The sequence below is a fragment of the Perissodus microlepis genome, chromosome 3 (assembly GCF_051167445.1).
Source record: "Perissodus microlepis isolate ML-2025 ecotype Zambia chromosome 3, ASM5116744v1, whole genome shotgun sequence".
Classification (NCBI taxonomy): Eukaryota; Metazoa; Chordata; class Actinopteri; order Cichliformes; family Cichlidae; genus Perissodus; species Perissodus microlepis.
In genome coordinates, this window is record NC_140463.1 from 30560189 (window position 1) to 30575890 (window position 15702).

Below are 15702 nucleotides of genomic sequence, written 5' to 3' on the forward strand. Positions count from 1 at the left end.
TCATACTGAACCACTCTGTTCACCCAGACTTAAACATGCTCCTTTAGCTCCCTTCTATTCTAATGATTGGTTGCCTCTTGCAAACAGAAGATATGATCAGTAGCAGGTGGGTGGGGCTTCTGTGCTGAGATGACCATATTTGGAAGATCCCCTCTTGCTGACGTTCATAACTAAGAGCAGAAAATGAATTAAGAGCAGTCTGAAGCCAGGGGTTTTGGTTCATGGGGATTTTCTTTTCTTGAATATAACCGTGTCTTCATTACTTGAACATTTTGGTCATGTTTAAATAAGACTGAGGTGATGATCGGTGAGCAGTAGTGTGGCTTCATACTGAAAAAGAGCTATACACATGTGATATTTGCTTTGAGAGGTCAGGCAGGAGTGTCTGTGGACTCTTAACTGCAGATGACATTGTAATTGTACAGGTTAACACCTGTCAAAGCTATGGACAGTGCACAAGACGGGTGAAGGCGGGGTGGAGTGGGTGTAGAGGAGTGTCAGGGGTGATTTGTGACAAGGTTTACAAGACTGTAATGAGACCTACTATGATGTATGGTCAGTGTCATTGTCTCCTGACAAAAAGACAGGAGGCCAAGGTGGAGGTGTTAACATTTTCACTGGTAGTGAGCAGAATGGAGACAAAGTTATTATAGAGACATGCTTAAGATGGTTTAGACATGCAGAGGACAGAGAGTGGACATATGGGACAAAGGATGCAAAAAGAATATCTCAGAGGAGTTTCAGGATATTAGAGATGTAGGCAGATGATCCACTGTGGTGACCCCGACAGGCAGCAGCCAAAACAGACACGAAACAAGAAAGCACGATGACTCCTCTTTGAATTTTGACCTAGCTACACAATCTGTGAGCAGAGAAAATATTTATTACAACATAATCATTACAGTAATGTTTTTTCCAACTTGTACAGATTCACGTAACAAATCTCTTACAGTAAAGTCAAATTTAAGTGCAAAACTTCTGATAGCAATAATGTATGTACAAAAACAAAAAAAATCCCTCATTTCTCTACAGCAAACAGTAGCCACATTAGGGTAAAGAATTAAAAAAGCAGTAGTTTTCCTGTTCCCTTTTAACTGTTGTACAGTAATAGTACAAGAAGTACAGCAGGCAGTACATGTGGCAATCAGAAACTGATCCAAGTCAGACAAAATAAAGGTGAAGTGTGAAAACATCTCAATCTCAGCAGGTTTGTTGTAAAGAAAGACCGAATGGGAGGGGGATGGACAGCATATTAAGACCAGCTTTTACATAAAAATAAATCTACAGCTGCATAGAAGCCGATCAGTGTGTGTTGTGAGGGGGGACGTTATGTGTGGCGCACACTCTGTTCACATGGCACGAGTGGCAGAGGAGGTGGGAGTCCAGAGGGAAGCACTGCGAGCCGGGCTTATCGGAGAGCTGCTTGCCGCACTCCTGAGGGTGGAAGAGAGGAGACGGGGCGAGGTCAGCTGTGGCTTCGCTTCAAAACGAAGTCAGAAACGTTAAGTCGTCACTTACCTCACAGTGGTAGCACTCAAAGTGGTAGTCTTTGTTCATAGACACGACCCTGAGGATGTCTTCACTGCCCTGAAACAGCAAACAGAGGTCAGCAGAGCCACGTTTCCAGTGCTTTCCTGCCTGTTCAGTGTCACACTGCTGTGTAAAGTTTGGAAAACTGCCCAAAACAAAGTAAATTATGAACACAGTCATGCTAATTCCTTGCTGTGGGACAGATTCTGGTTCAAACATACACCGCTGAATCCAAAGTATTGTGACACAGCAGCTTTTAGAGGGCAGTGTCTACACTCACGGTTCATGAGTGCAAGCCACAGCTCATTTTTTAACCAGGACAGCTGACCAATCAGAGCAGATGGGGCCTTCTAGGAGGGAAGGCTTAACCAGATGGGAGCTTAAATGGTAGGAAGAGGAACAGTACGAGATAGGTCAGCGTTACTCACCTCAGTAGGCAAGATGGGTTGTAAACAGGCAGCGCACTTCGGGGCAAAAGTCCTGCAGTGAGACACAGGAGCGGTTATTTTTAAGCAGCAGCGCATTCTGCAAAATGTTAAATATGCAAACCTCAAACTTCATAACATCTTCAGTACAGAACAGCTGAAGCTCTTATAGCAGGAGTGTCAAACATAAGGCCCAGGGACCAGCATTTGTCCAGCAAAGGCTCCAGTCTGATCGTTTTGTGCTCGGGTACAATACTCACTTGTTGTAGTCTGCAACGCAGTAAATTTTGCTGTGCTGGTCAACGGTGAAAGGCACCCCATCCAGAGCCTTGGAGCACACCACACAGCGGAAACAACCGGGATGGTACGAGTTCCCAAGAGCCTGCAGGATCTGAGGGTGAGAACAACCAGATCTAAGATTTAAGTTAAAAAAATAAAAATATCAAAGGCTGGATAAGGATCCACCAACTGCAACGGAGTGGTTGGCTATTGTGAAGGATGTGTGTGTATGTATGAGCATAAAAGGAACAGAGAAAATTTTGTTAGGTTTTACTTTTTCTAGTCTTCCGTTTCTTCTTCCTCCAAAGAAAGCAGATTACATCAAAACAGACTACATCGGATTTGATGTAGGCCGCCCAGCTTTGACGATATCTCCCTCATCTTGAGTATAATGGCATCAAAAGCAAACATGTCTCTGACCAGAACTTACAATCTGGTTGCTCAAAAAACAAATAAAAGAATACAAACCTTGTTCTGAATATTTTCAAATAGCAGTGATTTTTTCCCCCCACCAGTCAAAAGACTCACACAGCCAGCTAAACAGTACAGCCATTAATGATGACATCCTGTCACAGCCCTCTACTCCAGCTCCCTTCGCACCGTGGCTCTTCTGTTTACCCTGAAGTTACATTTTCTAGCTACTTGGGGACAGCTTCCAGTTAAAAGTGAGTTTTTTTGTCCCCATTGTTGTCAGTCCCTTGCACATAGATGATTACTGGTTTTCTTTCTGTAATGCATTAAAGTCTCGAGTGATTTGGTGCCATATTTAAAAAGTAAAGGGGGAGGGGGGACTTCCCATAAAGCCAAAAAGAGCATCAGACTCAGGTAATAATAGGTCTAGCATTACCACACTGTCCTGCCAACATCCTCCACTTTCAATCAGTAATCCAGCAGAGACCAGACAGCGTTCAACAGGAGACAAAAGAATAAACTTTATTAACTTGACTGTTATACATTAAGCAGCAGTGTTTCCAATTAAGCTACCGAGTCCAGCAGGAATGCATTTTTCCCCTCTCAACACTGTTGCACCAACAAGTTTTCGAGCCACTGATGCAGAAAATAATGCTTGTGGATCACAGACACAGTGACAGCCTGCTATTTATATTATGGGTATTATGTGGTTCAAATATGGTGAAAAGTTTTAAGATAATCACTGCAGAGCCATTTTTTTCCCTTTATCAAAAACCCAAGGCAAACATTCCAGTGAAAATCTGTCGTGGGAAACCAACGAGCAGCCAACAGAAGGACGTCACTGAATTTCTCTACTCTCCGAGGGATTCTTCGAAGACATTATGGGAAACGTTGGATGTAAATAACTAAAAGGAAGATTAAAGATTAGAGCGTTTCTTCTGTGTTCTTCCAAATGTTTGGGAGGTATTTGGTGTGCTGGTTCTCACACACTCACACAGAGCCCTCACCTGTTCGAGAATAAGGTGGCCACACACGCTACACTTCTCCGCAGCCGCCTGGAATCCCGAAAACTGTAATTAAAACAAAGAGATTACTAATATCGCAACCTCGATTCCCCCCAAACCGACTCCGAGCGCGTCTGAGTGTGTTTGTGTGTGAGAGAGGCGGATGACAAAACAAGCCTCGGCCTCGACTCTTACCATATAATCCTCTTTACAGTACACAGAGCCGTTGACATTGTAGAAGTCCTTGTTTCTCAGGGTGCGTCCTGCAGATGGGGGCAGAGGTGACTCAGCATAATTAAATCTGCACATTTTTGTGGTAAATGCTTCAAAGAGGGCGTTTGCAGAAGGTGTGGCGGTGGCACAAATTCATCATTAAGCCTGATCATCATTGCTGTGTTTGGTCAGGTGTGTGTGTGTCTGTGTGCGTGGGTGGGGGGAAGCCATACTCACCGCAGGACACGCAGGTGAAGCAGCGAGTGTGATAGAGGTTTTCCAGAGCCTGGCAGGCGTTATCCGCCCCGTACACTCCTTTCCCACACTTCACACAGGTTCCTGCCGGGACACAAACGCGCATTTAGTCGGGAGCAATGGCTCGGCGGGGGCTCTCAGCGCTCTGTTTACGACGCATTCCTGGAGAATGTGTCTGAAATCCAACTCCACACAAAGTGTCAACACTTGTAAATCCTCTCGTTCGCACCACCTAGGGGATTTTCACACAGTTAAAACCTCGTTACCCATGCCAGCCTGTTTGCTCATCCACTCATGAGTGTCTGCCGAGCCTCTCTGTTATTAAAGGGAAACTCCGCCGGATCTGACTTCTTGGCAGCTTTTCCAGAACATAGACGATTCTTTCTTCTGGAGTTTGGAGACCGAGACCTTTAAATTTAAACTTAAACCCCCCACATTAAGAGCAATTTGGAGATTTAACATCATAGCCCTTTTTTTCCATCCCCCTGCTATGCTGGGGGCAAAAACTACAAAGCAAGCAACGACAAAATTAATAGAAATTAACGCTTGTGCAGCTTTCCTTAAATTGCTGGCCAGTGGCTAAGAAACAAGAAGCTTGGTGGCATTTTTGGGGGCTGAAATACTGAAGATAATGAAGAAAAATGGTCCTACAAAAAAAGAAATGCAAGTAATCAGTTTTACTTCTGTGAAAAAGCTTAAAAAATGAGCCTGTTTGTCTCCAACCTCATTCCACAATCAGATGTAAAGCAGAAATGTGGTGGCCTGAGCATCACTTTTTCTGTGATCCATTTAAGGGTTGGTCTGAGCTTTTTTTCCCCCCTTCTCCTTTCTAATGTGGCTCAGGGAGTGCCACACAAATCAAGAATTCCTACACCCTGCTTCTGCGAGCTTGGACAATCCCTCCGATATTTAGGAAGAGGCATGAGCCGGTGCCAAAGCCAAAAACCAAAGAGCCGAAACTTTAAATATAATGTATGAAAACGGCTGCATATAGAAAGAGATGGAAAAGAAAGCGGGGTTGAAATTACTCACTGAAAAGAAGGGAAAGAGAAGACTGAACTTAGGGTTTAAAAACAAAGGGTTTTTCAAAATAAAGCTCACTAGGGGCACAAAAGTCAAGTTGAAACCAAAGAAAATGACAAATGTCACACTTTGAACTACATCTGCTCTCCTTTCATGACTTAAAACTAATCAATAGACACATTGCATGACTACATTTGTGTGACTACACCTTGTTCTTTTCACATCATGAGACAATATAAGGTGTTTAAGGTGGACCTGTTATTCTTATTTCCATTTTGTTTTAATTATAGGACTCTACTAGAGCAGCTTTGCATGAGTCACAGCTCAAAATAATCCTTACTTATCTTATACTGGGCCTGTGTGGCCCCTCAGTTCATCCTCTTCCTGCTTTTTTCTGATTGACTGCCCCTGACAAACAGAAGCTTTCTATGCTCTGAGCCACATCCTATTAAAATAAAATAACACTCGCTGAAACGCATTTATAGCAGCCTGAAGCCTGAACTTTTGGCTCACACACTCGCACACATGCCGCCCTCCATGCTGGAAACTCTGAGCATGTACAAAATGAGCGTGAAACAGTGAAGCTTAAAAGCTATAAATCGACATCTGTCCAGTTTATGTTCCTCTTCTTCCATTTTTACTTTCTTTTTTCATTATTACTGCGTTTATTTTTTTTATTTTGTTCAGCTTTACACCTGAACACAGGTGTGTGCTGCCAAGCTGAGCTCAGGGCGTCTGTCTTCACGGCTCAGAGCTTCTGATTCCTCGCTAATGGCTGAGAGGAATACAGTATTGTATGTCCCCTCCAGGCACACATACCTGAGCTGAAAAACAGGCTACAGCACACCACCCCTGCACACGCCAAGGCAGCATTACACACACACACATATACACATGACTCACACACACACTGCGTTACTGTGGCCTGAAGTCACTCAAAGGGGGGGGGGGACACACCCTGCCACAAAGAAACAATATACACACAGAGACATACGCACATTCATCTAGCCATCCTAACACACACACGCTCGCGCACACACACACTGGCACACTGAGAGAACTGGAGCCCTAATCTTGTGTGACTCAGTAATGGCTGGAGCTGTGTTTATATGGAACCATGTAATTTATGTCTGAGTGTTACAGCAGAATTTTGCACTTTAATCGCCGTGCAGATCCGCTGCATTAGCCCTCTGTGCGCGCACCACTGTGGCAAATTGGCAAGATGTGCAAACATCAGCTGACAACCGTGCGTAACTTTTAGCGCACTGATTTTCTTTCCTCTCTCCGATCAAACACGTCTACTTGTCTGCATCTCGGTTTCTGAAGCCTGGCTGATGTTTTTTTTTCTTTCCCCTCCTCCCCCCTCCCCTTCTCCACTCCTTTAATGCTTTGTGTGTTATGACCCTGCATGTCTCTGCAGGTTCTGTGGCACCATCCACCTATCCATACACACTCTTTCAACTATTAATCTGTCCATCCATCCATACAACCCTTTCATTTAGAGAGAAACCTGTGATCCGACACCAGGCGGCGAGGACAACAGTAATAACACAGTGAGGGGCGGACGCCGTGGGGATGGATGAGCAGTGAGGCTGCTGGCTTGGGTTAGGGATGTGATTTTACTGTTTTTAAAGTTAAACACAGCTGCCCATCTCCATCTATTCCCACTGATTTGCTTCTTTTACTTTTTGTTTTGCAAAATAAATTTATAAAAAAAAAATTAAAAAAAAAGGATCTCACCAAAGAACTCCTGCCGGTTTTCTGTTGCCTCTCTCCCAGGCAAGGCTCCTGGCTCTTCCTGAGGTTTGGCCAGCCCTCCTGCTGGCGTGACGCCCGATTTGGCGTGAGGCGTCAGGCTGAGAGCCTGCTCCTTCAGCATCAGGCCCTCCAGCAGCCCATCGCCCTCCAGCGCAGCATCTCTCAGCAGAAGTCGGGTCAGCTCTTCCTGGTATCGGGTGCCGGGCAGGTCTGAGTATCGGGCCCTCTCTCCCATCGTGCCTGGATCTTTGCCTCGTACGCCCGCCTGTTGCTCTTCCCACCAATCTGGAGCTGTCTGATAACACGTTGCTGCGGGACTCCCAACCGCAGGCGGGTAGGAGTGACGGCTATCGTACACACCTGAACGTATCCCTGCCTCCAGGTACTGAGTCCAGGCCTCTACAGGGGTCACTCCGGCCCTGCCCGGGACTCCGTATCCAGTTGCAGAGCTTCCGGTCGGCACAGATGGGGACTGCTGCTGGGTAGGGAGGCCTCCGGATGCAGAATAGCGCAAGTCGTAGCCGAGACTGATGCCACTGGTCCGGTTGCTGCTGCAGCGGCTCCCCATGGGACTCCCTCCTCCTCCTCCGCTGGCCGTGCTGGAGGCAAAGCTGGACCTGGGGCTGACCAGCACGGACTCCTGGAAGCTGAAGGATGAGCACGGACTCAGGGTTGGCCCTGGCGGGTAAAAGAGGCCTCCACCTCCTACACCTCCTCCGCTCATATCAGATGGGCGATGTGGTGGATGAGAGAGGGATGCCGGCCGGGTGCTCTCCCACAGATCGTTGCCTGTGCTCAGCCGCTTGTAGAACAGAGTTTCCTGGAGAGACAGGCGTTTGTGCCGCTCAGGCTCAGAGAGGTAGCCGGGCTCAGCCAAGCCGCCTCCGCCGCCTCTGGGCGCCGATCCATAGCCTGCGGCAGCAGGGTATGGTGGCGGGACGGAGAGTGGAGGCGGCTGGGACAGGAGCTGCTGTCGTTGGACCAGCTGCTGAAGCTCCAATGAGTATCGACGTCGATTGAGGGACACCTTGGAGCCGAACGCTCCCATGGGGTCGCACTCGGGACTCAGGCCGGACTCACGCCTAAGGTGGGAATCTACACCTTCACCCAGGTAGCAGGACGCCCGCTGCTGAGAGGAAGGACGCCTCAGCGGTGCCAAGGTAGAGGGGTGAGGCGGTTGCTCAACATCTGGGGGGATGGTGCCCACTGTGGAGGAAGTAGATGGTGTGGTGAGGAGCTGAGAGGAAGTCAACCCCATTCCTCCTCCTCCTCCTGTGCCTCCTCCTCCTCTCCCACTTGCTGGCACACATGGATCACTTGTGGTTGCCGAGGCAAGCGGGAACTGGCCGGGTCTTGCGGGCGAGGCAGCTGCAGAGCTGGGAGCCAGCGGCAGAACGCTGCCCCCTCCTCCGCTGCCGCCCACAGGGACGCCGGCGTTGGCGTTGCTGTTATTGGAGTTGCTGGAGGAGTCTTGCTTTTTCTTCGACACGTTGAATTTCACACTCCCCGAGTCCGTTAGCTTCAGCTTCTCCAGCAGCTTGCTTATCGGCCTGTCCATGATTAAGCCTTCCTGTACTCCCTCTCACACACACACCTGCCTGGGCAAAGTCAAGTCTTACAGCAACTCCCCCCTCTCTCTTTTTTTTTTAAATGTTACAGAGTACTGCACTCAAATACAGTGTGAGTGGACGTACAGCAGAACAAAGACTGAAATCTACAGTTTTTCCCTTGTGACGGCTACAATAAAATCTGTAACTAGAAATTAAAAACTGGCCTCGAATCTAGCTCAAAGCTACAAAACAAAAACAAAGCACGACCCTTTCTATACAGATACAATAAATACAAAAAAAGAGCAGATAAATAAAAACTTTTAAGACATTACAGGGTGGTTACATGACTTGAGTCCTGTGAGTTACCTGGCTGCCCTCATGTGGTAAATCCACAGGTACAGGTAGGCTGTGGTGAGGAAGAATCCATTGGAGTACAAAAAAAATTACTAACACAATTCAATCCAGCCAGGAAACGGGAGAGACAGACATCCAGGAGACTTCTGCGTGGACCTATGATCGCAGAGGGCCTCCTTTGTGGACCCTCATGTGGCTCCACAGCTGCATGGTCTCTGTTTAAAGTTTTTAAAAAGAAGACTTAAATACACTCGAGCCAAGTCTCGGGCTGCTATCGCGGATCTCCTCCAGTCTGGGGTTTGAATTTCCTCTTAACGAAGCACAAAGCGGGGGTAGAGAGAGAGAGAGAGAGAGGGAGAGAGAGGTTCAGCAGGATGCAGGCTATCACCTCTTCATGTGGGTCCAGTGTAGACGAGAAAAGGAGAAATCCGCTTGTTCGCAGATAGTCGACTCACCCGACTTCTGCCATTCATCTCAGGGGGAAAAGTTGCTCGGAGGAGGGAAAAATAATGACAGAAAAGGCGTATTTTAGCTGTAAGCGAGCCAACGGAAAGCGCACACACCGCACTGGCTTTACACTCCTCCGTCCATCCGCCTGTGCTCGACTCCTTTTATCATTCCCGTTTTCAAAGAAGAAATCCTGTTCGGGACTCGGTAGGAAAGCAGCGGGGAAGTTTGGGAGGACAGCAGGAACTGAGGGGAAAACCGGCGCGCCGTTACACTCGAATCAACCCCCAGCAGGCCGGTGCAGGACTAAAAGAGCCGCTCGTGATAAATAAAAATCCCTCCCCGTGAGCACTGCACAGTCGACAACTTTGTTTCTTTCTTTCTTCCCCCTAAATAATTACTTACCTCCCCCTTCGCCCACAACGTCGTCAGGCTAACGAAAGCGCGACCAAGCTAGTTCCGGTTACGTTTTTTTCAAAATAAACCCCCTCCAGACACGTGTTATGTTTTACTCAAGTAAGAGGATAGCAGGAGCGCCTTTATAGCATGGGGTTGTCCCAGATACGAAACAATGCTTTCGAGTAACGTTTAAAGTGCAATTTTGTAGTTTACAACGCCACAAAATCGGATTTGATAGCCTCCGTGTTGAAAGCGTTAGTTTAACGGCTTTTATATTGAAGGCGGAACATCGCGACCGTTACACTGCGTGTGATTGGTGCGTTCGACTTAACGCATTTTAAACGGCGGCTCGTATCCCCCAACAAGGCCGGAACACCTTTTTACCAGACATGCTGTGTCGTCATTCATAACGCAAAACTCCACAGAGGATAACGCCAGCGAGTCCGTCTCTACACAACTACATACTCAACATTTAATAAACATCATAATAATATAAAAAGAACACTTAAAAATAATCGAGCCAAGCCAAAACAGTTTTTTTTTGTTTTAAAGTTTACTTTAACTAAATATTTGGACCAAAATAGATTGAAAAATGTTTCTATTCAGTTTCTGACTTTTTAAATGAAGACTTCAGCCTCACCCAAGGCCTTAGGAACCACTGAGGTAATGTCTAAAGTGGTGGAAGTAGTCATCAGAGTAGGTCAAGGGAGCAGCTCCACAATTCAACACTGCATTTACATTATAAGCACTGGACAATAAAATACGCTTAAATCCGTCATATAGCTATGCTCTACTTTAATAAAAAAAAGGTTATTTTAACAATAGGCTGTGATTTATTAAAGTGCAAACATAATTATTCTGGCTGCTAGTGATCTGCTTGATATACTACCTAAACTTAGTCAACTATTTTATTATTGATTACATAAGCTGCCAAAGAGATCTGCTCTTTTAAAAAGAGAGCAATATTTGACTTAAAAATTTAGTTAACTTGTATTTATTTGTTCACCACTGGGGTTTAAGTCCAGTAAAATCACGTACTTCTACAATTGCACCGTTTTAATGCTCAAATTAGACACTTCCTGAAAAATAAAATTCAATAAAGTAAATAGGATTCAATTCATCTTAGTTTAATCTTTGTGCTTACATCAGTCATGCAGCAATGCATAAAAAAATAATGGTTTATTCAAACAATAAGTACCAATTCATTAGGTAGGTGTAAACATAATTATTCAGGCTGTTCAACTGTAGCTTCAGCTATTACACTAAAATTCACTGCTTACTTTATATGTGTTATATAAGCTACCAAAGAGATGTTCTGGTTTCAAAAGTTCAATATTTGCTTTTAAAATGTAGCTAAGTGGTATAAACTTAAGGAGTAATTTTACTTAGATCATTTTAGCACTGGTGTATGAGTCCACGGAAGTGACATGTTGTACATTACAGTGTTTTAAAGGTCAAATCAGACATTTTCTGGGGGGCAAAAATCACATTTCAACAAAGTAAAGAGGTCTAAATGCATCCCCACAGGACTATTGCACATGAGGTGGTAAAACAGGGGCACATGTTCATGCTTGCTTAGCTTCATTTAAGTCTTCATTTATTCTTTAATATGTTAGTTTATGTTATAATTGGCCTGTTTTTTGACTTTTACTGACTAATACACTTGGCTCCAGGAGAAGCATAAACAGGACCCCCCTCCACCCTGGGGGCCCCTGAGAGGGTTAACCTGCCCCGAAGCGCTTCTAGCCATTAGGTTAGCGTTGTGATGGAGCTCTGGATACACACGTATTCATGTGGTTGTGGCTTGGCACAAGCTTAAACTGTGAAATGACCACCAAGCCAAACCAACAATATAAACAGTCCTGTTTTCAGAAATACCCTCATTTTGTCTGTGCTCATATAGGCTGACTGTAACCAAAACCACGGCCCTGTGCAGTTTACTGTAGCGCCAGCTGTAAATCCTAATGTTACAAAGCAGTAATGGAAAGTGACTACGCTGAAATACACATTGAGAGTGTAGGCCACTTGGACTTGTCTACTTCAAAATAAGAGTGACATACTGCAGTTTTTTTTCACTTCTTCACTTTAGCTGACACCAATATTTACTAGTTACCTTTCAAATTAAGACTTCCTCTTTATTTTTTCAACTTCATGCTGTTAAAGCACAACCAAAAGCACGTATGTTTGCGGGAACAAGCACCACCTCGCTCTCCCTGCACATTAATGCATCAACACCGTAATAATAAGCTCTTAGCTTCAAGGATATACATCCCTAATGTTTCCCAGTTGCTTGTAGTTCATTAAGAAGCCTCTGTTTTGACTCAGAGCGCCTCTCTGGCTCTGTTTAACATTTATAATCACGTGTTGTTGCACATTAGAGTCACAGCAAGTGGATCCGCGTCGTTGAGGCAACGGGCCTACTTTGTTGTACCACCAGCCTGTGGAATGCGCGGAAGGAAACGGCGCGGTGAGGCGGCCGGTAAATTTTTTCAGCGTGTCTGAGCTCTCCAAGGACGATACAGAGTAAACATCCCGCTGCTATTTCAGGACTACCCGGCATTAGTCTACGCGGATTCCGGCCGATTTGCGGCACTTTGACGGAAACACCAAAAACCACTGCAAACCCAAACACAGTCCGGCTGTATGCTGTGTTTGCAGGAGGCTCGCTGACCTTTCAGTTTATTTTATTTTTAAATATATGCCCCTCAGATCTCTTCCACACGGAGCCCATCGCAGCTCCTGCGGGTTTCACCGGAGTACCTTGCAGCAACCTCTGGCAACCTCTGGCGCTCGCCTCACGGCTGCGAGTGGGAACTTGTCTGCAAAGCTAACAGAGAAATTCTTCAGGGCTTAGTGTCGGTGCTGTTCATACAAAAACAGCACTTTGAAGAGCTGCGAGAGCGGCCGTGCTCTGCCGGTAATGATTACAGACAGGCACGTGAAGTGCAGACCCATCTATCTCCACCACTGTGTATATAAATCACTCACTATTTGTATTATTTCTCTTTAAAGGTAGCTGCAAATAGAACAAACACAGCTGCGAGGTGCCCCACAACCTCAAGTTTCTGGCAAAAGACCATCAGCTTTTCCCAAATGTTGATTTTGGTGATTTTATGAGCATTTTGTTTTTCAAAAAAAAAAGTAAGACTGAAAAAATGTGGAGATTTAAGCTTATGAGCTTATTAGGCCTACACTTTATTTTACAGGCAACATGTTCTAAATTCAATTAGGTTCGGATTATTTATTCAGTACCAAAACGCAACATCAGTCACCTCAACAAGCTTCATATTATAAGGTTAGAGGTCCTAAAATAATATGGGTGATGATTTGGCGACAGCAGGAAAGAAAAACTCCCTTTTAACAGGAAGAAACCTGCAGGTTCAGGGAGCCGTGAACAGTTGGGGTGAGGGAACGAGAAAAATGGCAACACTTACCAAAGCAAACACAAAAAGTTCAATGAACAATGGTAATCATACTCTACCTTAAAATTGGAGGCACAGAGAACTAATATAATTGTTCCTTTGATGTTTTGGACACTTAGTTTTCAATGTTTCCTACTTTTTGTGCTTTAAAGGCCCCAGCTGTGGGTCAGCTGATCTCACATTAAGGCTAACCTTGTGCGGGATCAAAACATCACACTACAACCTTTTGATCAGCTAAAAAAAAAAAATCAGAATTACCTTTACACAATGAGCAAACATCTTTAAATTTGAAAATTTCCAGCTTCCCATTAGCAGTCTGGATAACCTGCGACTTCTCTAACATGAAAAACCTGTTTTTTTCTCTTATCACATCTGACATGCTAAAAAATGAATAAATCACCAAAGCTGTTCTTTGAAAGATCTCACTCCTATTCATTTCCATTATAACCTCATTATAAGTGCCGTTGCACTCACTCAAGAAACAGGTGCTCCTCCGACGTGGAGCGCCACAGGATGACCACAGAGGCCTGACTGGTTTGAAGTCGGCGAGTGCGACGGGGATGAAAAGAAATCAGCCTTCTAAACATTCCCAGATGTCTTGCTTCATCACCTTGTCGTGCCTTTGATATGCCAGCACCGACCACGCCATCCATAAACCGTGATCACACAAGAAAAGTGTGCTGTAACCAATTTCCCCGGCACATATCTGCACTTCCAGCAAGAAAAAGCACAGGTGCCACATTAAACAGAAATGCTGCGTGGAAGCATTAACAACAACATGAGCTGCAGCCATTAAAGTTGTTACTTACAGCTGCACCTTTCCTTCACAGGTGGGCTGCGATGGTCCCAATGCAAAAGTTTCCAGCTGGATTAACCTCTTAAAGGCCCCCAAGGGGGAAAAAAAGAGCTGCTGGGCCACTATTTACCCCTCTCCTGTCTGCATTGTTGCCCGTGTGTTCCCACCACAGAGTACACACACCAGACTCCATCAGACACACGTATGGCAGCTTTTTGTGGTCATTTTAAACACACATAGATTGAGGGATATGTACCATGTGTAAAGTTTTAACAGTTCTTTTATACATTTAGCAGTGCTAATAATCTGAATAAGTCTTTATTTCATTTGCTGCTATGCAACTGTGGAATGAACTGCTGACCCCTCAATCCACATTCAACCACACATTCATACTTTACCTTTTTTCTCTGTACACTTCAATCACTTTGTTTACCTCACATCCACGGAAACCTTTAGATGAACCATTTAACTTCATATGCATGTCTTTGTACTAGTGAAGGAAGCTGGGGGACCTAAAGCATACTTGCAAGCTCATTACTAAAAGGCCCCAACAAGGTTTTATACCAGGATCCTTTCACAGCCCACCATGTGGTGTTGTGCGTGCTCGTTTAAGGTCACATTTTCATCTGTAAGGGGGGAACATCAGTCCTGAAAGTATGTTTTAATTAGTTATACTTCATGTGTGCTTTCCCCTAATTTCAAATACAATTGTTGAGAAACAGTTGAAATTTAAAAAAAATTACTTTTTATGCATGTACACTTTACTGTCCAATTTATTTGAATGTATTTTAATTCAGATGTGTTAAATTGATCCAGCCATCCATTCGCTTCCGCTTATCCTTTTCAGGGTCGTTGGAGCCTATCCCAGCTGTCATAGGACGAGAGGCGGGGTACACCCTGGACAGGTCGCCAGTCTGTCACAGGGCCAACACACAGGGACAGACAACCATTCGCACTCACATTCACACCTAGTGGCAATTTGGATTATCCAATTAACCTATCCCTACAAGCTGCATGTCTTTGGACGGTGGGAGGAAGCCGGAGTACCCGGAGGGAACCCACGCAAACACGGGGAGAACATGCAAACTCCACACAGAAAGACCCCAGCCTGATGGTGGAATTGAACTCAGGACCTTCTTGCTGTGTGGCAACGGTGCTAACCACCGTGCCGCCGTTAAATTAATTTAATTAATTTAGTAGTTTCTTTATTTAATTCGTTTATTTTTTGTATATATTTTATTGGACACATAGATTGTCTTATTGTCTTGCTGCTTGTCAATAATAATGGATTGCATTTATATAGTTTTTCGAGACCCTCAAAGCGCTTTACAGTTCCACTACTCATTCACACACTGGTGGAGGCAAGCTGCAGTTGTAGCCACAGCAGCCCTGGGGCAGACTGACAGAAGCAAGGCTGCCATATCGCCTTGCTTCTGGGCCATCGGCCCCTCTGGCCATCACCTGCAGGCGGTAGGTGAAGTGTCTTGCCCAAGGACACAACGACAGACAGAGCTGGGGATCAACCGGCAACCTTCCGGTTACAAGATGAGCTTCCCAACCCCATCAATCACTGTCTGAATGGAAAAAAAAAATCCATAATTTCAAAATTACATTATTATAAATGAGGAAAACGAGGCTTAATATATTATATATACTTTTTTCATGAAAGCTTTTTTATGCAACTGGGGAAAAAAAGCATAATCCACGAGTAGGAAGAATATAATTTGGATTCAAGTTATTTTGTCACTATTTATAGATAGTAATTCGACATTTTGAGATTTTTACTGATAGATGTGTAAAAACAAGAATGACGGGGCAAAGTGAATAACAGGACCT

General features: G+C 44.9%; 1 protein-coding gene across 1 annotated transcript; it reads right to left on the bottom strand.

Annotated features, from left to right (window-relative positions):
- Positions 1-836: 836 nt before the first annotated feature.
- On the bottom strand, positions 837-9919 carry ajuba (ajuba LIM protein). Its single transcript, XM_084924000.1, has 8 exons — positions 6881-9919; positions 4100-4201; positions 3845-3912; positions 3653-3715; positions 2216-2346; positions 1959-2010; positions 1519-1587; positions 837-1434 (listed from the first exon to the last, which is right to left on the bottom strand). Exons 1-8 carry the CDS (start codon positions 8454-8456, stop codon positions 1303-1305), a joined length of 2193 nt encoding a protein of 730 aa, XP_084780126.1. The 5' UTR covers positions 8457-9919; the 3' UTR covers positions 837-1302.
- Between the last annotated feature and the right edge of the window lie 5783 nt (positions 9920-15702).

What these genes read in the sequence shown, in the direction of transcription:
- ajuba (XM_084924000.1), bottom strand. Translation starts at nt 8,456, where the DNA reads ATGGACAGGCCGATAAGCAAGCTGCTGGAGAAGCTGAAGCTAACGGAC. An exon ending in GCCACCTTATTCTCGAACAG is followed by an intron (nt 2,347 to 3,652) that starts GTGAGGGCTCTG and finishes TCTCACCCTCAG; the next exon opens with ATCCTGCAGGCTCTTGGGAA. An exon ending in AACCCATCTTGCCTACTGAG is followed by an intron (nt 1,588 to 1,958) that starts GTGAGTAACGCT and finishes TTGCTGTTTCAG; the next exon opens with GGCAGTGAAGACATCCTCAG.